The sequence below is a fragment of the Coturnix japonica genome, chromosome 4 (assembly GCF_054131305.1).
Source record: "Coturnix japonica strain WE chromosome 4, WE-NBRP24, whole genome shotgun sequence".
Lineage (NCBI taxonomy): Eukaryota > Metazoa > Chordata > Aves > Galliformes > Phasianidae > Coturnix > Coturnix japonica.
Window position 1 is genome coordinate 49,964,856 of NC_140666.1, and position 22,548 is coordinate 49,987,403.

The window sequence follows — 22,548 nt, forward strand, 5'->3', positions numbered from 1 at the left end:
GGGAGCGGTCAAGATGGCGGCGCTGGCTGTGGCTGGTGCTGGGCTGTGCTGCAGGCGGGTGCCGGGTGAGCGAGCTGTGCATTGCTCCTTTGCTGTGTGCTTCTGTGGTGGCTTTATGCTGCCCTGTCCAACTGCTGCTGACGGTGTTGTTTCTCTGCTGTGTAGCCTTGGCGTGGGGGAGGCCTTGTCGTCTTCAGCATCAGCAGGCAGAGGCCCAGTCTGACTTGGTAAGGGTTCCTTTCTCGTTCCGCGGTGTATTGTGCCTACTTCGTGGTAACTATACATAGGTTCTTGATATCAGTAGGTGAGCTGGCCAAACAACAAGCAATAGAAACTAAAGTAGTACCCTGTGCTATGCCTGCTGCTCTCGTGATTAAAAGATACGTTGCTGTGTAGGTGACTGTGCTTATTGCTACTTCTCACTGTTTCTGGAATCAACTATTAAGTGTTAATAAGTGTGCTGTATAAGGCATAGTCTGCTTCTATGAATGTACCTTTTCCATGCTGTTTTAAAATAGCTCACACCTGAAAAAAATATTATTTTCTTCCAAACTGCAGAATAGTTTAAATTAGAGAGGACCTTACAGCTTACCTGTCCCTAACCCTTTGCCATGGGTAGGGTTACTCCCTGCTAGCTTAGGCTGCCCAGGATCCCATCTGATCTGGTCCTTAGTACCTCCAGAGATGAGGCAGCCTAAGCCAGGCCCTTACTGCCCTCTTAAGTGAAGGTTTTCTGCATTACATGTAATCTAAGTCTCCCCTGCTTTTGTTTTATGTCATTTTGCTTGTCTTACTTCTATTAGATCATATAAAAAATCAGTCTCGTTGTTTGTATGCTCCTTTCAAGGGCTGGAAGGCTGTAGTGAGGTCTCCCTAGAGCCCTCTCCAGACTAAACAACTAACTTCCCCAAGCCCTCTTTGTAGGAGAGGGGCTCCTTTTGCTTTGAAGGCAGTTTGTTTCCCTGAGGGTCTGTGTGAAATTGAGTGCAAGCTGACTGTATTCTTGCAACTTAAAACATTTTAGCTGTTGTCTACTTACAGCCTATAGAAATGGAGAATCCATATAAAGAGCCTCCTAAAAAGTGTATCTTATGTGGAATACATGTGGACTACAAGAACGTGCAGGTGAGTGCCTTGAAAACATATGTTTATGTGAAATAAATTGGTCTATCGTGTTCAAGGGCTTGGGAGCAGAAGTCTGAAGCAATACTGAATGATTAATACCAATGTGTAGAGGATTTAAAAACTAAAGTAGTGTGTGTTTACTGGTAAGTCTAGCAATGTAACTAATTACTTCAGATCTCTAGGCCTATTATATAAAATGCTCATTTCTAGTTCTACTTTTATTTAGCTTAAATGATAGGGTATGTGGAAGGTTCAGTAAGAAACAGATCCAAATATGGGAAAGTTAATGCTTCTTTTACAAAGCAACCCTTATAGTCTTGTCTTTGCTTTCTAATAGCTTCTATCCCAGTTTGTTTCTCCATACACTGGCCGCGTTTATGGCAGGCATATAACAGGTATGTGGAATACTAATTACTGTTTAACATCAATGTCTTCTAGAGTCTAGTTCACCTATCAGGTACATTTACAGAGCTGGATGTTACTAGTTGTGCACATCTTGAAGTGTTCATGTTAACTAATAGCCTTCATCCAGAAATGAGATGAGTAATCACTTTTTAATCTTAACTGTAAAGAAGTATGTAAGTGTGCATACTTTTTTGTAAGAAGGCTTTGACAAAGCCAGAGCAATTTGTCACTAATAAAGCTTCTTCCTTCTTAAACATATCAGTGAATTATGGTTGAAACCAGGAAGCTAAAAAAAATGACTTGTTTGTTTAGGCTTGTGTGATAAGAAGCAGAAAGAAATTTCAAAAGCTGTAAAAAGAGCTCATATATTTGGTAAGTATTGTTATACTTCAGAGTATTTGGTAAGTTACACTTATCCTTTATTTTAAAAAAATCCTCCATTTTATTTCCCTACAGGATTTATGCCAGTTATGTTTAAGAACCCAGCATTTCTCACAGACCCCAAGATTTGTAATGTTAAGTATTGAGAATAACATACTGTAAAGAAATCAGAATAAAAGTGTCATGCTTAATAGTTCTCTATTGGTGTGAGTAGCTGGAACAGTTTTTTGGCTCAAAGCTTGTTCAGTGGCACCTATCTGAGATGTAACCTGCTCAGCAAGCTTTTGTGGTTAATGATCATGATGATTGCAGCGGTAAGAAATACTGGTGGGTGACCAGGAGAAACCCTTTTCAGCTGTTGCAGACTTATGGGGCTCATCTCTGAGAAGAGGACAACCATGCAGTCACTGTGCATACCTAGCAGCCCACTGTGTGACAACTGTGTGATCAACTGCTGATTACCCAATAGGAGGGGGATGTGCTATGGATGTGCTGTTGCCCTGATGAGCAAAATATATGTACCCCTGACAACTAAAGGAAGCCCTGATGAACGGCGCAGATGTGCCCAACAGTCCCTGGCAACCACAATTTCTCTGCGAAGAGGTTAAAAACTCAAGGAGTTCTGAAGTAGAATGGGTATTTTCTGTGCCAAATTGCAGCTGTATGTGAGTGAGATGTCATTCACTGACTTGCTGCCTCCTTATGGACCAACTTGATGTGCTGTTCTCTGGGAATGTGAGTGGACCCCCTAGGATAGATCCTGAGTTGAGGGGATTATCATTCTAGACTATGTTCTCCCTTTGAGAGTGTAGGGAGTAAACTGATTTGTTGATAAAGTGTTTTCTCCTGAGGAGAGCTATTTTAATGGCTGGTATACTGCATCACTGATTGAAGGGTGGGTGCCAGTTATAGTGTGGAGTCTAAATTTATCTGGAAAAAAGTGTGATTTAATAGCAGATACCCCCTAGATGTACAGAACATTAAACCTATTCAAAAGTCTTCCTGAAATCCATTTTTTTCCCCCTTCCATTTCAGAAAGGGACGGTTAAGTACCAAGATAGCTGTTTATATATAAAAAAAAGTTTTTAATGCTTATCAAGACGCATCTTAGAAATAGCTGTTCTGCACATCATCTTCTGCTGAGGAGAGGCTCATTGTTTGAGTGGTCCTGAAATCTTCAGCAGCAGCTTGAAGTTCTATCACTGAGGCATTAAGTGAGATTATCCGATGCTAGCACTGTGTTAGCATTCGTCTTAGAACCCTGAGATAGAGAATACAGACTTAACTCTGCAAGGCATAATTAAGGAATGTCATTTGGACTCTGCTTGACTTAGGCCAAACAAGATTTGTGTATTTAAAAATACATCTTTGTACTTTACAAAAACTCAGTAAGCTATTTCCATCCCTGCAGTACAGTAATTTATGTTACTTTAATATCCTGGCAGTGGCTTTTTGTACAAATACATCAGGGCAAGTCATTAAGTGATCAGAAAGTGGGAGAGTATGAATATTCATTTGTGTCTTTGGGATTTTCCAGTGCTTCCTCATCTGTTTCAGTGCTACTCAGTGCAAGCTTTGTTTCCTGGTTGCTGTCCTCTTCATCTTGATGTAATTCTCGGTCAAGTTGCAGTGATCTTAATTTCTTGAATGATTTTGGTCCTGTTGTGGTGACTTTAACTTTGCGCTTCGTTCTTAGTTTTGATTCAACTTCAGTGAAGTCCCTTTCCTCTACCATAAGAGTCAATTTGTCCATGATATTAATATTATGGTCAATCTTACAACAGTGCTTAGAGATCCTTCCTTTGAAGGAAACAATACATGTCTGAAGTTCAGAATTGGGGAAAAATGTTTTCAGTGCCTGACAAAGCAGAACATTCTCCTTTGGTTCTTCTAGGTGATCTTTGTTCCCTCCTGAAAAACAAAGGTTACAGACTCTTATATTCTTCCACCAATACAGCTCTGGCTTCCTCAAGTTCACAAGTGTTCTTTTCCATCAGTGAAGTAACTTTGCAGTTTTACCGATGCTAACGTTAGACATAACTTACCTGAAGAGATTTTGTGTTGCTTTTTTCTATTGATTTCTTCTTTTAATTGGCTCACCTCTGTTAGGAGTTTCTCTACAGATCGTTCACTGACTTCTACATCAGAGCATGTTTTCTGGAAGAAAAAGATCACTTGAGATCAGCTGCATTAACAAAAGCAGAATTTAGTTTTAGCAAATCCCGTAAAGCTACTGACTTTCTGATACTGGTAATAGTATTAAAAAGCTGAAGTAATGAGCCTGAGATTAGTTTTGGAGATGAGAACTTCAGCCTTGTATTGAGTGAGGTGAAATGACTTTCATTTGTCCTCACCTGCCCATAAGAGCTTTAACAAGCTAGTGATGATTTCCAGAAATAATTGTCTTATTTCTCAGTACACTTGGATTGATCTTTAAAGTTTATTAAAGAAACACTTCTATTTGCAAGTGTTACGTACAGCAAAGAACTTTATGATCTTGCACTGCATCTCCAACTTGGTGCAGGATACCAAACACTGCTTGATTGTTCGGTACTGCTGAAAATATCTATGCTGTGGGTATACTTAACTGACCTTCAGCTCCTCCTGCAAGGTGGCATACATCTCAGCTATCTTGTGAACCTCTTGTAAGGATCCATCTTCATAAAAGAATTCTGACCTGTGGAAAAACTCAATTGTATAACTGAAAATTGATTCCAGTGGATATCAGTGCTCATTTGAAAGGAACTTCAGTGCATAGGGAAGGATTCTAGGTTTTCATTGTTTTGTTTCAGGATTAGCTATTCTTAAGTCAGATTTTCTAAAGCTTATTTTATGTAACTTCAAGAGGCCACTTTACTGAAGATGGTACTGACTACTGGCTGATGCATAAAAATATGGGGGGGGGGGGGGGAAATGACCTGGACCTTTAGTTTGAAGTGAGAAATCTAGTATTAATTACTTTTGTTAGGCTAACAGTCTGTCTTATTGCATATCTCTTGTCACCAAGACTTAAGTTTCTACTTATGGTTACCTTATGTAGGCTGGTGCACTGCTAGGTGCTTACTTTGAGACTGTTCTCAATGCCAATACATGGCTGAACTAACTCTGAAGTTCCTCATAAGGACAAAAACTACAGGAGCAAGTCAAGAAGTAAGCAGAATGTAGCTGTGCCACTATTCTGAGTGCTTAAAAATCTTCATTTGAAGAAAGCAGCTATACTAACCTTACTGGAAAGTTATACCAATATGTACAGTTGATACTGTACCTGTGTTGTCTTACTGCTCTCACAAAGCCAGAAGATGCACAGGAACCAGACACTGTTCTGTAACCTTGCTGTTCAGCCATACCTAAGTTGGTAACGACTAGAGGAACTTTCTGGAAAAGACTTAAAGAGCATAAGTATGAGAAAATGCTGCATTAACATTTAAGCATGTCTCTTCTGTATATCAGTGTTCCTTCTCACTGGGCATCACAACCAGAGGTGCACAGTATAATTCTTGCTGGGTGCCACACAGGTGACTAGGCTTTAAGCAGTAGTTCTGTACGTGGTTTAAACCTGCTTTTGAATGTCAGGTATGCATTAATACAGTATTTTGTTGTTTAACCTGGCTGTTCAGCAGCCTGTCTCAGTAGCTTTATAAAGTGTACCAAAAGCTGTAACTAAAATAAACTAGTACTAACAGTAACTCAGATACACCCATGAAAATAAAAAGCAAGTCAGTTTTTAACAAAGCTGTTAAATAACCTAGAAAACAAACTGGTTACCCTTCTTGTGGCCGATGTAAGGCATGTTCTAGCCTGTAAGTTGAGCCACTTTCTGTCATCACACTGGAAGTTAACAGAAGGAATACAAGGCCTTGGTTTGATAGGTGTGACTGCAAATTCTTATGGAGAAGTCTTTCCCGGAATGTCATGATCTGGTCTGTGTTGCGTCTGAATTTGTACCATCCTATTACACTCTGCAAACAGAACAAAGTTTATCAGTACTACTCTTAAACTACAATGTCTGTATATTCCATAATAGAGCAAAGTGGGAAGTCCAGTACAAAGGCATTGACCTAAATGGTTCTGTGTACACATTTAAGCAGATGCTTAAACACTTGGTATGCCTAAGACTGTTTTCTAGTATGACAGTGTCTCTTGTTCTGGAAACCACTGAAACAGAGTTTTCTGAGGTTATGCTCAACCTGGAAGTTTGTAAAGGTAGTTTGGCTAACTTAACAACTTGCTACTTTTCAGCTTATGCTCTTCCCTTAAGAGATGTTCTTCTACAGAGAATAGAGTATGTGAATTTGCTTCTGCTTAACCAAGGGAGCGAACTGAGTGTTGACCTCAATTGATCTCAGTCTAGAAATCAGTGTAAGTGATTTTGGAAGTTGAAACAGTTCACTTAGGAAAAATAAAAGAACGAAGTTAAAATCACCAGAATCACTCGGGTTGGAAGAGACCTTAAAGATCATCAAGTCCAACCACAACCTAACAACCCTCTGCTAAATCATATCCCTGAGCACCACATGCAAATATTTTTTAAAACACATTCAGGGATGGTGACTCAACCACCTCCCCAGGGAGCGTATTCTAGTGCTGTGGCAAACATTAGTCAAAGATAACCTAAATCAGTAGTAATAATTTGGTGGTGGGAAGGCTGTCTTGACAAGCAGTATATTAGAGTAGATGGAAGAAAAGAAAACAATACAACCAAACAGAACAACCCCCAAAAGTTGGGATAGTCCCTTGGCATATATTAGATTTGAAATTACCTTCTTATGGCCTGATAGTATTTTCTTCAGGGCTGGTTCATTCAGTTCTCCTGCAGAATTATAAAAGCTAGAAGAGAATTATGACAATTAGGACTTGTGTTGTGAAGTGCCTCTCTGGCAATGTTTGTATTTATTAATTTGCAGTATGACTGCAGAGGACCACGTTGTGATTTTCTTCTCATCAGGATGTAAATCTGCATAGCTGCGTTCCTATTTACAGCAGAACTCGATACATCAGTCTGTGAAACAACTCATGTAGGATTACCAGGTGTTTCTTTTGCCCCACTATAAGTTTTGCATCCCATATAAGTTTAACTTTTGTTGAGTTAAATTTAGAATCTCAGAATGACCTGGATTGATTAGATCTAATATTAATATTTCTGCATCTTAACGTTTTCTCACCTGAACAGCTGGTAGCATGGAATATGCTTCTGTATATCTGAAATGAGAAAGCAGTATTACTTGATCTGTCAGCTCAAGATATACATTTTTCTGTATGCTGTCATGAGAATTGTTATAGAATGGTGACTTTGGTTCCATTTCAGCAAAGCACGGGTGCTGCTAGGCAGGGAAATAACTGTGCCTGACCATTTGGGATGCGTCATCAGTGGCACCACAGTGTCCTCACATTTGGGGCTCAATAGACATGGATGGGCAGCCTGGGATCTGGCAGCTGCACGCAGTCACAGCTGTCCTGGCATCAAGCTTGCTATGAGAAATGAGGATGCACTGACCGATTGTATAAACCACTTCCACGTCGTCCATCTGTGAGTCTGTGATGCTGTTCTTGGCCTCACCTTTCACATCCCCAAGGAGAAAGCCTTCCTTTTTGGGGAGAGAACAAAAGGTCACGTTAAGCTACAGCTAACAGGAGTTTGGTCTTAACTGTAAGTAAACACCTCTGGGGGTAAAAGACGCATATATCTTTGTAATGCAGCGGGTTCTCCTTCGTTTTTAACCGTATAGGAGCACGCAAAGCAAAAAGCTGGGCTGTGTTCTCAGCCACGTGCTGCCTGCTTCCCAGCCCACAACTTTTATCAGCCCGCAGCAGAAGCGCTATGGCTGCCGCAGCACCGCGCCGCCTCGCACCGCTTCCCCGCAGCATCTGATAGGAAATAAAAAGCAACTTTCCGGCGCCGTTAGCGGCGAAAGCCGCCCAAACAGCAGCGGGAACGAAGGGCCGCGGAAACGAGCGAGGAGCGGCCCTGCGTGGCGGCACCGCCTCGCATCGCATCGCCGGCAGCGACCCGCGGCCACGGCCTCCGCCCGCCGACACGGCAGCGGCACCGGCAGCCCCGGCTGTGTGCAGGCCGGCGGCTGCGGGCTGAGACATGGCGGATAAACGCTGCGTGCGCGGCGCCCGCCCCGCTGTCACCGCACGCCCCCGAACCGCCCGCGGCACGCACCGTGTCCGAGTCGGTGCTGAGGTGCTGGAACGCGAGCGCGCCGAACACGAAGCCCGAGAGCAGAGCGGACGTGCTCTCGCCCTCCATGCCCCTGACAATGGCGGGCCGCGCCGCGCCGCGCCGCGCCGGAGGGAGCCCCCAGCGGTCGCCGGCGGCAGGGCAGGGATCGGAGCCACCCGGCCGTACTGCACCGTGCTACGCCGGGCCGGGCGGCACGACCCGCTGTGAGGGGGCCGTGCGGGCCTGTTCCTACCGCCCATCCCTTCACCTTCCCACTGTGATGACTGGATGAGAGACGCCTATTCCTTGCAGGGGAGCTGGCCAAATGGCCCCTTCCAATTCAAACAATTCTACCCTTCTTCGAAATCAAGTCATTCCCAAGTGTGAATTCCTCCTTTAAAGGGAAAACAATACTATTATTGAGGAAGGCAGTTTAACAGGCGGGTCCTGAGAGCAAACTGAGATGTCCTGGCTGGACTGGACATGAAGTCCAAGCAACAAAAGAGCACTGAAACAGAACTGCTTGTGTCGTCCTGCTGGGAGTGTGAGCGGAGCAGACTGTGTTCCTGACTAAAGAGTAGGAAGCTTGTGTCGTTCCACCTGAGAATACATCCCAGCACAGAGCTGGCAGTGCTAACATCTGCAGGAGAACCAGCTGCCTTTTGAAGCAGGGTATGCTGCTGTGAATGGTGGTGGGAATCTTAGCTAATAACCTCAAAAATTCTAGTATGGGCACAAGGAATAACGTGAAGCAGCCATCTGACAAAAGCACGTTGCACCACTCCTCGTGGTATGAACTGAGTTTGTGCAGTTTCTATTTTGACTTGTTTTAATGGTTGTATTCTCTTTAATATTTGCAGTAATGTTATCTTTCCCCCCCACATTTTTAGCAGGTGTTCCTGATCAGAATGCGGCTCTAAAAACCACCTGAGGAAGGGAGAGATGGAAGTTACAGCGTTCTTCGAAACGAGATAGAGATCTGTTGTAAAGGTCGCTATGGTTTCTTCATTTCAGGAAAGGAAATGCTTAATTTTGTCCCTCACCAGGACTACATTTGCTTTTTGTGTAAGTAAAAAATGAGCTTTTGCATAATTTTTATGTACATGCGGTCTCTTAAGGGCTGCTTCCACCAATCTGGGGATGTCACATCTATTTTTATGTATTCCTATCTCTCATTAGAAATCAATATTTTCAGTGCATTTTATTTTCCCTTTAAACCCATCAGCAAAACTTAGAAGAAGAATGGCTTTTTCTGGCATACTTAGGTTTAAATAAAATTGTTTAAGTGTATTTAAATGCATACTAATGTTACTAATACTCAGAAGAGGAGAATCATTGCACTTCTTACCTATTCTCACAGTGAAGAATTGGATAAGATTTTTTCTCCTTCAACAAGCTCATAAATGAACAGGGGGATGACAGATTCTTCAGGTGACGCAAAATGATTGAGAAGATAAATGGGAAAGAGCTATCAGGCATTTCTTGCAATCCAGGCCACAGGGCATTAGATGAATGTGTAATAAATGCTATGCAGCTGAAGTGATGAATTGGAGCAAACAGTGACATGGATTATGTTGTCTTGTTAAAAGGCGGCAAGAGTATAAGGATGTGAGCAGCTTACATAGCTGTTTGTGGAGGAAATGGTGAAAATGAACTTGTATTCTGGTATCTTTCAGAAATTAACCCCAAATTCCTTGTGCTGTGATTGCAGCCACTCCTAAACAAGAACAATGAGGGCGCTTTATGCATTTAATCAGTTTGAGGAAACGTTGGGCACTGATAAATGATTCTTCTGTATTCATCACAATCAAAGAAGGGCAGTATCTGGAGCACAAGTCTTACAAGGAGAGGATGAGGGAGCTAGGATGGTTCAGTCTGGAGAGGAGGCTCAGGGGAGACATTATTGCTCTCTGCAGTTCCCTGGAAGACAGTTGTAATGAGGGGTTCAGCCTCTTTTCCCAGGTGGCAGTGATAGAATGAGGGGTAATGGCTCTAAGTTGCACTGAGGTTGGATAGCAGCAAACATCTACTCTCTAAAAGAGCAGTGAAGCATTGGCACAGGCTGCCCAAGGAGGTGGTGGAGTCACCATCCCTGGAGGTGTTCAAGCACTGTGGGGATGTGGCACTGAGGGTCATGGTTAGTGGGCATGGTGGGGTGGTTGGGTGTGTGTTTGGACTAGGTGATCTGAGAGGTCTTTCCCAGCCTTAATGGTTCCATGATTCTTTAGTTAATGATATACAAATCATATACAAGATTTGTATTGACAAATGTGTATTGAAAGCCATGCGACACCTAATCGTCTGATGGGTATCTGTACACTGCTGAGTTAAACAAATGTAGGCAGATCTTATAGTGGACTCCCAGATTTTGTGATATAAAGATGTATCCTGATATGATGATTAAGGTTTTGTAATGACTGAATTTATCTTCTGAGGAAACCATAATGCCAGTGTGGTCAGAGCTAAGCATGTTACAATCATCCTAATGAGTAATACAATGCTTAAACACACTTCTTCAACGTCATAATTCTACTGTTGACAGGCAGAGATAACCTATAAGTAGCACAACTCCTCTGTGGTCAGATGTAGACACAGACCTATTTTGTGACACAGATGAGATCTGTGCTGACCTAAAGACCAGCAGAGATAGATCAGTTAGATTATGGATAGAGAGGTGTGGATGTTTGCACTCATTGCATGGAAACTGTGTGATTTCCATACATGAATATTCAGACTGAAATTGCTCACCATAGAATGGGTGATCTTTAAAGTTATTCTGGTGATGTGGAGATCTCTCACAAGTGAAGTACAAACCTCAATCTTTATAAAAAGTGGAATAGAGCTACCAGAGATGATTTTGCTCTTGTTTAGCATCCAGGTGAGGTTGAAACATCAGAAAAGTTTAATCAAAAACCAAGAGGGCCTTTATTTATTATTATTTTTAATATTGTTGCTAAAACTGGTAGTAGTCAGTGCTATGTTTGCTTCTCCACACACTGGAAAAATGAATGGGTCATGGTTCCAGTTCCCTAAGATAACCAAAAAGTGTTGCCTAACTAATACATGACTCAAGGATTAAGGATGACCTCAAGGATTGAGAGCCAAGAGTGGGCAGTTGACACCGTTGTGGCAGAATGACCGTTCCTCATGGAATACAAATATGTCCCAGCTTCATTGGGCAGCCAAAAGTCATTTGTCTGGATTAAAAGCATCTAATAAGCATCTGGGCCATGTCAGAATAAGCTGATACTAGCAGGAAGAGGGTTCAAAAAAATTGCTTTCTGTCCTAAATAACCTCTCAGACTGTTAAATCATGATGGAGGTATTCGTTCTATGGATGCAAAAAGGATTTGTTTGCCTGTGCAACTGGCCAAAAAGATGGAATTTTCTGTTGCTATATGGCAAATGTGACATACTGGATGAGGAGTGATAGACTGTTAACACCTCCCACCCCTTCCACACATTCTCTCTCTCTCTCTCACACACACACACATTTTTTGTTCCTTCTCTTTGCTCAGTGGTACTTCTTAGCAGGCATAACTTTGCTGTGTGCTCTGTTTTTGGGAGATATGCCTGTGGAAGCTGTCATGGCAGCCCCAAGGAAGCCTCAGAGGTCTTGAGGTCTTGGGCTGAATGCTTTGGGAGGAAAATTATGGCTAACAAAGGGCTGCAATACTGTCATTCAGCAGGGACTAAGGGTGAGCCTGGGAGGGGTTTGGGTGCTCTGTCATTTTAGAAGGTGGAAGGGAAGAATTGCACTGTCTGTTCGCATTATTGTTCTGATTTGGGGGAATATGACTTGACAAAGGTTAGGGAGGAAGTGCAGATTATAGGTTTTCACAGGAGGGAAACAATTCTCCCTTACTCAGGAGAGGAATATTCTAGTTCCTCTGTGCAAGGCAGGGAAATCTGTCTCCTTTTAAGAGAGGATCCCTCTTGTCCATGCCTAGGCTTATTGCTAATTAAAGCTGTTGCTACACCTTGCTGTTATGTCCTGACGAGCTATTGATATTTAATTTGGCCCACCTTTCCTGACTCAAGTCAGGTCCCAGAAACTACCTCCGCCCTCCCGCCCACAGGTCTTAGCACCCAGCTGGTGTGCATGCCAATCCCCTGCACTGAAGCTGAAGGCAGCTCTCAGATATACTGCATTGTGCCCAAGGTTCAGTATCCTGTCATCCACAACCCCCTGCCTTGTGTGACCATGTTAGCAGGACAGGCAGCAGTAGGAAGAGGCCAGAAATGGGAAGGATGCTAAAGAGGGATGAGCAACCAGAACTCTTTTTCTAACAAAGAAATGTTGTTCCTAGAGAAGCCTAGAACAGCCTCTAACTTTTGGTGAGGTGGGCTGGGAATGGTGGGTAACAGTGCATGGGGCAGGGCCAATTGCATGGCAGAGTCAGGGGCTTATAGTTGCTGTTGAGAGAAAGAGCAATAGGAAAACAGAAACCATAAATAGATTGTCAGAGGCAGGTAAATAAAGAGGGGAAGAAGATAAAAGATTGCAGAAGGAGGTGCAGTGGTGTCACGAGGACCTGAAGCCTGGCATCCAACAATAAATCTGAAGACACAAAAGGTTACTTGCATCATATGGCACGTGAAGCATGTGATGGTATCGTGAGTTTGTAACAGGGAGCCTGCTTATTACTCCATGGGTGCATGGTATGAGGTGGAGGACATAGCAGTGTGCAGCACAGCCTGATTCTTGTGTTTCTATTTGTGAGTGGAGCATATGGGTCACATCTATAGAGTGCTGCTGCTTTAGTTCCTGAAGAATCCAGTGTGCCTGGAGTGAGGCTGCTCCACCACAAAGACCAGACCATGGTACCTGGGAATGGGGGAATTTCAAATGGACAGCCCCTGCATTTATACAGGCCTGTGTATGTGACCACCTGCAAAGGAAAGATCTTTCATGGACCTGCACTTAACTGCTTTGGAAGTCATGCCCAGAGTGGTCATTCCACCAAGGTCAATTGATTTATTCTGTGGTAAGGTTTTAAGTGGAGCTGGTTTTAGGGATACAGTTACTTCTGTTTTTTCTCTGATGCATATAGAAGGACAGGCTGGGGGTTGGAATTAGGGGCTGTACTGGATCTTTCCTAAAAATACAATACTAAATTATTGCTGTTTCCTAGGATAGGAGGTGAAACCTCCTTATCTAACGTGTTTGGATTCCTGCAAAGATATGTGACTTGTTTCTTCACCACAGCACATTTTGTAACCCTGTGATACAATTTGGCTAATTTCTTGTAGAACAAGAGGGAGCAGGTTTTATTTGCTTCGGATGTTGATTCCAGCCTGCTGCAATTTACATCTATATCACAGTGGTATTAAAACAAACAAACAACAAGGAGCTGACTTAAATCTAAAGCTTCAGTTTGGTTCTTATGTTGAAATACTGAAGCGAGGCAGTCGTTCCAATGTGAGGTAGAAAGTCTGACCAAGGAAGATAATCATTTAACCAGGCTTTGTTTGGAGAAGTTCTTCTCCAAATGCATTACATTTTCTCTTAAGAAGAGAACATTTGAGATGATTTGAAACCCACACATACTTGGTTTTGTATTACGATTTATTGGCAGGATGCCTTGGGTAAGCTATTTAACATATTGTCAAGTTCTTATTTGACAGCACCTTATTACCAGACATATTCTTCTACCCTGTGGTATATCTGGTGAGTAAATACTTATCAATTATATGGAAGTGGGTGGAGCTAGGGCGGGAGAAGGGGTAACAATTTTGCTATCACTATATCTGGTGGCAGATTTAGAGTGCAGCAGCTCCCTCCTAGGAGTAGCTTTGGCTTTTAGAATGTGTAGCTTTTGTTTGCCTCTGTCTCTTGAAGCCTGCCTGATCCTCCACAGCAGATGAGCAAACATTCTAAGAAAGTCAGCAGGTTGATGTTTTAAAGGAGCAAGCATGGAAGAAAGTAGACAAAGCTACAGCCTTGCAGAGGGCAAAACTTTGTTAATCTGGATGACTTCATTTGTAGTGCTAATTCTATTACCTTCAATGTTTAGAGTGTCGTTGGGGATTTCTCATGTCTATGTGAAAATTGTAATAAAAACATTGGAGGTAAGTTGAGAATTACGTTAAGAGGTATGTCTTTTTTACAGGACGTTTTTAATATTAAAACATTGAAAACAAAATCCGGTTCATTTGACTTAGATGCCACGAAAGCCATCAGGAAGCTTTCCATTAATTTTGAGACTTTTGGATATAGGATTGTTGGGTTTTTTTGGAGGACGAGTGGCTTTTTGTTTGATTTTGGTGGGATTTTTTTTTCCCACTTTTGACTTAGATGATGGTTCCTTTGAATGATACCTTTAGTGATGTTAAGTGTTGGGCTATAGTACAGTACCAGGTTGAGGTTTTCTCATTAAATTAGAGGTTTTCTTGTTAGAGATTCCATGATATGTTGTTTCTAGTTGAAGCTGGTTATGGTACTTTATGCTGTATTTTGCAAAAATCAAATATAATTAAAATGATGCACTAATTTATAAGAAGTTGTAAATGACAAGAAGATGTATTTGAGAAGTATGTAAGTTTAATGGATTTGATTTGATTGCTTCAGTTATGTTGCAGGAATGAATACTGTTCTAGGTGAGAATACGGACTGCACTTGTTTCAGTTCCATTTATAGCTCTGTGTGAGCCAGCAGTCATAACTTCTGCTCTGCAAGGCTTGAGAAATGCATGCCAGCCTCTGAAAGTGCGCTTCTCTAGATGTGAACAGGTCATGGCTAAGATCCTGATTCTGCTGATAATCATGAAAGTTTATTTTGGCTTTTAATAAGCCAGGATTCTGAGTTGCTTATCAGGTCTGGCTTTTTATGTCCATTACTGGCCAAAAGTAGGTGCCGTCAGTTCATTGCGTTAAACACGTCCCATAGCAATGTGATATAATTAATACCAATACTACTACTCCCTGCCCTGCCAAATCTCCATAGTTTCTGTCTTATTACAATTTGTCTGTCTCTTTTTTCATGAGTGATTAAGAGCTCTTTGGCAGGGACTGTCTTCAGCTGTTTAAGCATCGTTTAACGCAGTGGACATGGCTGCAATCTGTAGGTGTTACCAGTTGTTTTCAGATATAGATATCGATGGGGTATGAGCAGCTACCATGGCAAATGGAAATGCTGGGCTGAGGCCTTCGCTTGCACTTTCTGGGTCTCTTCTGAAAGTCCTGGGGATCATACCAAGTAGCGCTGTGGAAACTGCTATTTGGCATGCAGTAAGCTCTAAAGCAGACTTACGTACGGTTCAAGACATGAGCCAACTTGGCACTGGGTAACCTATTGAAATGTCAATCTGTTTCTACCCGTGACGTTGTTTGTCTGAGCTCTTGCTGGTCAGGTGATGCAGAAAGACTGTTCTCTGTTAGTGTTGCTAGACTGAGTGGGAAAATAGGATGCCTTGTCCCATAGCTACTCCAAAAATCCTTAGAGTTGTATATCACCGTGATGGCAACAATATTTCAGCAATATCTGCTCATTAGGCAGTATGTAACAACTGATGGATATTTTACAAGAAATTTGATCTTGAATGCTGAATGGATTACCTGTAGTCCTGTAAAAAGATTAGGACATTTCAAAGAGCAGTCTATATTTGCTTTGTACAACTTGAAATGAATGCACAAATGTGGAGACAGAAGAAAAACGTGATTTACTTCCCTTAAAGTTTTCTGAATTTGAGAAAAATAAAAGAGTAGATGTGAAAATTGGGTTTTAAGACCAAGTACTATTTTCTACAACATTGCATTTGCAAAGAAAGGATATCTGTAGTCTGTACAGAACTTGCTTGGCGTTCAGGTCTGAAAAATTTGTTGATAAGCAATGGGTAATATTGGCCTTTGATGAAGTGCTTCCTTTTGATTTCCAGCTTCACTGAAGTGTTTTAGCAATGGGAACAGTGACTGATATAGATGAGCAAGATGGAATTTATATACGGAAATAGTGGAATTTGTCCTTTGCTTCTTTTCCAGCAAGGAATCTAGATATTTATTTGTTTGAAACAGAACAAATCTTTTTTCCACAAACAAGAAGAGGGAAAATTAGGCTAGCTAGGATGGCTTGATGGAAAAACATGGTGCTTGATCATAGGCGGTGATTTTAGTTGGCACTGAAAACCCTTTGGCCCTTTGGTAATTACCTCAGAAAACTTAGTGTGGAGTAATTTCACCAAGGGAAACACTGTGCCTTTGTCACTCATGAGAACAAAGTTAAGAAGAGGATTGAAAATCTCAGTTTGGTTGGTGATTAGAAAAAGCTTTTGAGAGGTCACAAGAAAAGAGAGATAGTGAAAGATGGAAATAGAAGGACAAAGAGATAAAGGTGAATTATTACACAATACAGAAAAAAAGAATGCTGAACAACACACTGACCTGTACTTAGAAGGAAAAAGGAGAAGAAAAACAGAAGAAATGAGATTTAAAATGTTAGTGCTTGATATCATGTAGCTTATAATGTTATGTACTATGAAGAGAGTAATTAACATGATATAGTATTATGGATGCTCATTTTGTTCAGAAGGTAATTATAGGGCACCTTGCATGGGCTGTTGGAGCTGAGGAGTCGAGTCTTCTGTAGTTCAGGTGGGATCACCTGAGGGATGTTTGGACTTTTTGTGTCCTCATCACTTGAGAAGTGGGTGGGAGGAAAGCACGGTATCTGAGTTGTCACTCGCTCAGCAAACTTAGGAATGAAGTAACTCCATTCAGCTCTTCAATTCCGTGTTAGTTACAACATCTGTGGTTTTGTAAGCTATTTAGAACAGCCTTTCATTACGGTTTTGCAACAAAGACCAGACAGACAGTTGTGTCTCAATACTGTACAAAACAAAGGCAATCAAAAAGCCTTATTTCAGATTTCAAAAACAAATTAAGCATACAGATGTCACAGAATGCTGGAGAAGATAGTGGCTACACTGCTGTATCAGTCCAAAAGTTTAACTAATAGTCCTGGCTTTGGCAGGAGACAGCTTATATGCTTGATGAGAAGCCTAAGAGCTGCCTGATTTGCTAAGAATACTGTCCCTGCTAGCCGCTGCTTTGACATCTTGTGCTGATTCATAAGTTAGGAGAGGTGACTTTGTGTTGCGCATCCCATGATGATTTTTGTCTGTGCTTTAATGTTCCTTAAACCTGTTTCAATCAATCTTTAGCAATATGTTCTGGGCAATGAACTCTGCAGTTTAGCTGTCCTGTGAAAAGGTGTTAACTTTTTGCTGCTCATATCCATTGCTCAGTGCTTTCATAGGATGCTTCCAAGTTGTTGTGTTAGAAGACAAAATATGTAACTGTATCATATGTGCCAGCTCTACACCAGCTGAGGTTTTGTAGACACTGTTTTCCAGGCTAATGTGTAGCCATTCCTCTATTGGAAACCCTTCATCTGCCTCATCCTGTGCCTTTGTCGCCTTATTGCCTCCTTAATTACAGTATTGCTTTTGTCCCACTATGTCTCTCTGCTGTGAGGCAAGATCCTATGCTTTATGAGGCAATTTCTTCAATGTTTGTTCAGTTTTGTCATCAAAATGTTTGTTCAGTTAATATATTTTTGTGAGTCACTTAGTGATTGTACCCTTTTTCTACCTGGGAATCAAAAGGTAGACCTCTTGAGATAGTCAAAAGATGGTAGGGGCAAACTGATCTCTGGAGGTGCTTGCAGATGATTCTTCATGAAGGGGCATGATGGGCAAAATAAGGGTGACAGATCAAATCAAGAAAGCAGGAAGTAAGAAAAGGGGCTTTATTTGCTGAGCTTTGGTGATTTTATTTTTTTTCCATTTATTTTTTTCTTCTCATCCTTCATTCCTTTGGATACCAGGGAACGGATGAAGACCAGCAACAGAATGTGAACAGCTTAAATTTTCCACATGTATACCTTGATCTTTTTATTTTATTTTATTTTATTTTATTTTATTTTTTTCAGAATGTTCTTGTTGCTGTGGAGTATCTTCTTTCTTTTCTCAGCGTGTGGGCTGTAGGTTTTTGATATCTCCTAGATTCCCACTCCTGAATGACTCACTGTGTTACCACAACTTGAGATGGTTGATGTACCAGTTCAGCTTTCTTAGGGAGTTAGTGGTCTTATATAAGATGGATTTAATGGAGTTTAATATATCACATCACTGTCTTTCTATATTTATTGTTGTTTTCCTTTGGGTATTGTTTTCTTTTTTTCTTTTTTCTTTTTTCCCCGAGATGCAGGTAGCAAAAGTCAACCAAAAGTAACTACAACATCCTGATTCTGCCATGAGAAACTGTCTCTGTCTTGTCATTGAATTTAACTTCAATAGTTAAGGAAGGAGCTGTTAGGAGCCATGCAAAATTTAAGCATAGAAAAAATCTAGTCAAAGTTAATGACATATGCAGATTTATAGATTTGCAATGTAATGAAAACCCTTCGTGGTCAATCTATATGTTGCTTAAATAGTTGTGCATGTCAATAAGATTAGAAACAAACTGTTCACCAAGAGCTTACCATGAATAGAAGGATGAACTTTTGTCCATTTTAGGTGGAAGAGTTAATGTCAGGTGTGGATGTTTGCTGAGTGGTCACTGATTCTTTAAAAAACAATCAGAGCCTATGCACAAGAACCTGAAGTTTATTATTAGGACATATGTATTGATACAAATTGAGGAAGGTCTATAACTGAGGGCTGCTGTTTATATGCCTGTATATGTATAATGAAGACATTTTGTGCCACCATAAAACTTTAGAAGTAGGCATATTGGTATGGTTGAGTTTAGTGGTAATTCTGTGCAAGTAGAAGAAATATTTCATTTTTTTTCAACAAGACAGGGAAGGATAAAAACTCATTACTACAACTACTACTTTGGAAACGCTGTGGATATGAAATCGTCCCTCCTTTGTATGCTGTTAATACAATTTGCGTGAATGCTGTAAGGCTGACATCAACTCTTTTATTCTTAAAAATCCATTTTTAAGTCTTCTTTTCCTGGAATGTTTCTCATGTCAGTGATGTTAGTTTGTATCATTCTGTTGTCTGAAGCTGACTGGGGAAGACAGAATTTGGAACTCATGGTCCTCAGAGAACCTCATAGGTAGCTCAGTAATATGGTTAAAGGAAAATAAAAACTCCTGAAAATGACTTTGAGCCGAATGGTCTTTCATTGTAGTGACTACAGGTAATCACTGCAGCTATTGAAATAGGAGGCATTCAAGACAGCCTTCAGGTTGAATTTGAACACTGGAAGTCTGAGTCCTGGCTTCCATAAAGGAGTCTCAGACAGTTCATGTAAAGATATTGCGGAGTACCTGGAAATGACAAAATGAAAACCATTAATGTCTACTTTTCTTGTTTTGAGAACAGTGGGCCACTCTGCAGATTGAGAAGGGAATAAAAATGCAGAAGGCGCTGGCACTTGAAAATTTAATCGCCAATGGTAAGATCTCTGGACAAAAGTGACACAGCACTGTTCATCTGGTATAAAGACAGCTACTGTGATACCTTACCCAGGAAAGATTGAACAGATATATCAATCTCATTTGATTTTAAGTAGGAAAACTGGAATGGTAAATAAGGAGTTAATGAGCAAATAGTTTCTGATGTTGTAAACCGACAAAGAAGGCTTTATGTGTATAATAAGAAAGATGTCTGAGAATGACTGAGTCTTCTGAATAAAAGGCATTAAAGGAAACCAGTGTGGGTAAAGAAAGGAACTGCTGATAACTAGGAGGGAAGCTGTCTCTCTTTTCATGTCTGTTTTGTATTTCTGACTCCAACAGTTCTCTCTACTTACAAGATTAGGGGATGATTAAGATTTGCACCAGACATTGGCCATTTTTGGTTTTCTCTTGCTTCTTGCACCTCCTAGCACATGAAAGACTGAGTCTCAAGTAAAGCAGCTATGCTACCCTGTGGATCACAGACACCTCTTGCACTTTCTCTAGGTATAGGGGCAGAATTTGAGAGAGTAAATTTTTTTTTAATATCTGCTTTTTCCTTTCTTCTTTCCCACAAAGAAACTAGCAACTGCCATTCTTAGTTGTTTGTCACTGGTGGACTCGTTTATTAGCTAACGACCTTCAAGCCTGATGATATCCTGGACATTGAAAGCTTGATCAAAGTGCAGCTGGAGAAAGTTTTCCAATTTTGATCAGTTAATGATATGCTGGCTAAGGCTCTTGAAATGAGCCCTATTTGAAAATTAAAAAAATAATAATAAAAATAACCCAAAAATTAGCTGATATGATTCAGGGGAATCCTAGCCATTGTAATCAGCCAGGTATGAATCTGGTCTCCGAGTGACCTCAGCAAACATTGGTGTGATCACAGGAGTGGCTGTCCTGTGAGGCATTAATTTTACTGATATGAAATATGAATTAGTTTTTATCCTTTCTCTACTGTGTCCTTACAGTGTGTACAGCTCAGAGAAAAATCTAAAACTTTAATGCTTGTTGGTAGTGAGATGACTCTTAAAGGAGAGAGGATGGGGAGGAGATGACTGAGGGGAAAAAAAACCAACAGAGGAAGGTGTTTGTTACAGCTGGGAAAATATTGCGGAAAAAGTAAAACTAACCAACAGCAGCAAAATCAACAACAGTATAGACAATGCCTAGCTTTGAGTGAAGGCAAGAGAAGAGATCTAAGCAGTACACTGACAACATTTAGAGCTGTGTGTGTTTACGTTGTTTGATAAATGGCAGTGAAGTAGGTGTTGTGCTCAGGATTTTTATGCAGTTCATTCTGAGTGCTTGTCTCCTTCAATAATTTAGTGGTTTGATATGGCGTAGGATTAGAGAAGTAGATCATGGAATTAAGTGCTAGTACACACACAGAGTGTACCAATGCAATTATGGTGCTTAGAATTGAATGAAATCTGTCTCTAGAAAGCAGTTATTTTTCCTTTTTTTGGACTCTACGTTGTCCATTTTACAGAGTGGGGAATAAGACTCATTTCCTCATGCTGTTGGCTTGTTTTTTTTGTTTTTATTTTTCTGTTTGTGTCCTGAAACAAAGGGATCATCCAGAGAGAAGAAACATCCATGGAAAAGGAGATTGCTGGCCAGCACAGGGGATACTTCAACCTTGCAGATATTATGTACTTTGCCAAGAAGGGGTGTGAGGCAGTAGCAGAAGATGAAGTCACACAGCGGTTCACCTCTGAGGAGCTGTTATCCTGGAATCTCCTCAGCAGAAACAATGCCAACTTTCACCTTGTCAGCTGGCAGCTGACTGCTGTGTGGGTCATTGGGATCTTAATCCGATACTGTCTCCTGTTGCCTTTTCGGTGAGCCAAATGTAATTTGTTGGGATTGTTTTTTCATATTACTTTTAATAGAAGGTATGACATTATGTGTTATTGACTAGTGCAGAAATAAGAATTTGATGTGACTTCCCACATTGTCACCAAAAATCTCCAGAGGGGAAAAAAGAAAGACCAAGATGTGTGTTTCTTATGTTCTGTATGTTTTATTAATATGCAAATACATGTCTTCATCTAATTTGTTTTTTTAAATCATAGCAATGATCTGGAGATCTTTTTATTATATAAAATAAAAGCTGTTTCAGCTGAGAGTATCAGGCTCTACCTGTGTGAGTATGAGAAGACTGTATGCTGAACCCTCAGGATGTGAAGCAAAGCCAGTGTTCTGTCAGCACAGGGCTGGATGGAAGAGGCAGAATGTGGTTCTTTACAGAAACGTCAGTGCTTTTTTATGCAAAACCAGCCTTTATTCCCATTGACCAGGCAGATACAACTATAAATACACTCTAGTAAGGAGCAGAACCTTGTAAAACATCTTACTCTTTTTGAATATGTAGAAGGATTTCATAACAGTTAGGCACATAGCAGAGCACAAGTGCCTGTGTGTCTACTTAGGTATGTAGAAGCCATTTATGTAGAAGGCACCATTTATGTAGGAATACCTTTAATGTTTGTTTTGCTAAGCCATTAGCAGCCAACAACACCTAATTTTTGTGGTTGTAGAGTAACTTATTGCTTGGAATAGAAATAGCTACTGAAATTTCAGAGTAGGTTTTAAAAAACTTAATGGTAGCTCTGTTTTGCTACTCAGAAATCTCACCTATGATAACAAATCACGTAATCATTACTTGCCATCTTTGAAGGCAATGAATTCTTTGCTTAATGCCTAGAGGTCAAGTTGTGGTTCTTTTTGTAAAACAGGCTTCAAGAAACACAGTTTTCTGTTGGAGAATTAATTGAATGAAAACCTGTGCTCATATCTCATTGGGTTTGATTGCTTTGTGTTGATAGTTTGATGTTACTTATGGTGGATAGAAGCATCCTGCAAAAGAATTAAAGGGTTAAAAGATTTTCTCTTTCAGCTTCCTCTTCCAAATTTGATTCTTACTGATTAATGAAGGTTATTTTATTTTTTAGCATCTTCTTGTCTTTCTTCAGCATCCTCTTGCTGGTCTCAGCAACTACCGTAGTAGGACAGTTTCCAAATGGCAGGTGGGTGTTTTCTGAGGGCTCTTTCCACT

At 40.8% G+C, this 22,548-nt stretch overlaps 3 protein-coding genes across 17 annotated transcripts in view; 2 read left to right on the forward strand and 1 right to left on the reverse strand.

Annotated features, from left to right (window-relative positions):
- On the forward strand, positions 1-2,112 carry MRPS18C (mitochondrial ribosomal protein S18C). The gene is made up of 6 exons (XM_015861626.3): positions 1-65; positions 166-227; positions 1,042-1,125; positions 1,463-1,520; positions 1,843-1,902; positions 1,987-2,112. Exons 1-6 carry the CDS (start codon positions 14-16, stop codon positions 2,055-2,057), a joined length of 387 nt encoding a protein of 128 aa, XP_015717112.1. The 5' UTR covers positions 1-13; the 3' UTR covers positions 2,058-2,112.
- The window catches only part of LOC107313427 (glycerol-3-phosphate acyltransferase 3-like), a 27,966-nt gene continuing 7,262 nt past the window's right edge, over positions 1,845-22,548 (forward strand). For 6 of the 12 annotated variants that reach the window (XR_014945851.1, XR_014945853.1, XR_014945855.1 and 3 more), the window contains exons 1-5: positions 8,610-8,749; positions 8,968-9,142; positions 19,411-19,483; positions 21,061-21,331; positions 22,445-22,519. Coding sequence is in view for 7 of the 12 variants with exons in the window: in XM_015861621.3 (XP_015717107.2) it covers positions 9,074-9,142; positions 19,411-19,483; positions 21,061-21,331; positions 22,445-22,519 (488 nt within the window). In the remaining 5 variants the exon portion in view is untranslated. Of the gene's footprint in view, positions 1,903-7,429; positions 7,559-8,609; positions 8,868-8,967; positions 9,143-13,902; positions 14,150-19,410; positions 19,484-21,060; positions 21,332-22,444; positions 22,520-22,548 lie in introns of those variants that run through there. The other 6 variants (XM_085546770.1, XM_015861622.3, XM_085546771.1 and 3 more) reach the window with 6 other exon arrangements.
- On the reverse strand, positions 2,976-8,191 carry ABRAXAS1 (abraxas 1, BRCA1 A complex subunit). 4 transcript variants are annotated; one of them, XM_085546776.1, is made up of 9 exons: positions 8,078-8,191; positions 7,406-7,492; positions 7,074-7,110; positions 6,672-6,738; positions 5,677-5,870; positions 5,177-5,286; positions 4,504-4,588; positions 3,957-4,068; positions 2,976-3,822 (listed from the first exon to the last, which is right to left on the reverse strand). In XM_085546776.1, the coding sequence occupies exons 6-9, from the start codon at positions 5,254-5,256 to the stop codon at positions 3,398-3,400; spliced, it is 702 nt and encodes a 233-aa protein (XP_085402902.1). In that variant the 5' UTR covers positions 5,257-5,286; positions 5,677-5,870; positions 6,672-6,738; positions 7,074-7,110; positions 7,406-7,492; positions 8,078-8,191; the 3' UTR covers positions 2,976-3,397. The 4 variants fall into 4 exon arrangements, with proteins under 4 accessions (XP_085402902.1, XP_085402900.1, XP_085402901.1 ...); XM_085546774.1 differs by having other exon boundaries at positions 5,177-5,296; positions 7,469-7,496; XM_085546775.1 differs by having other exon boundaries at positions 7,406-7,496.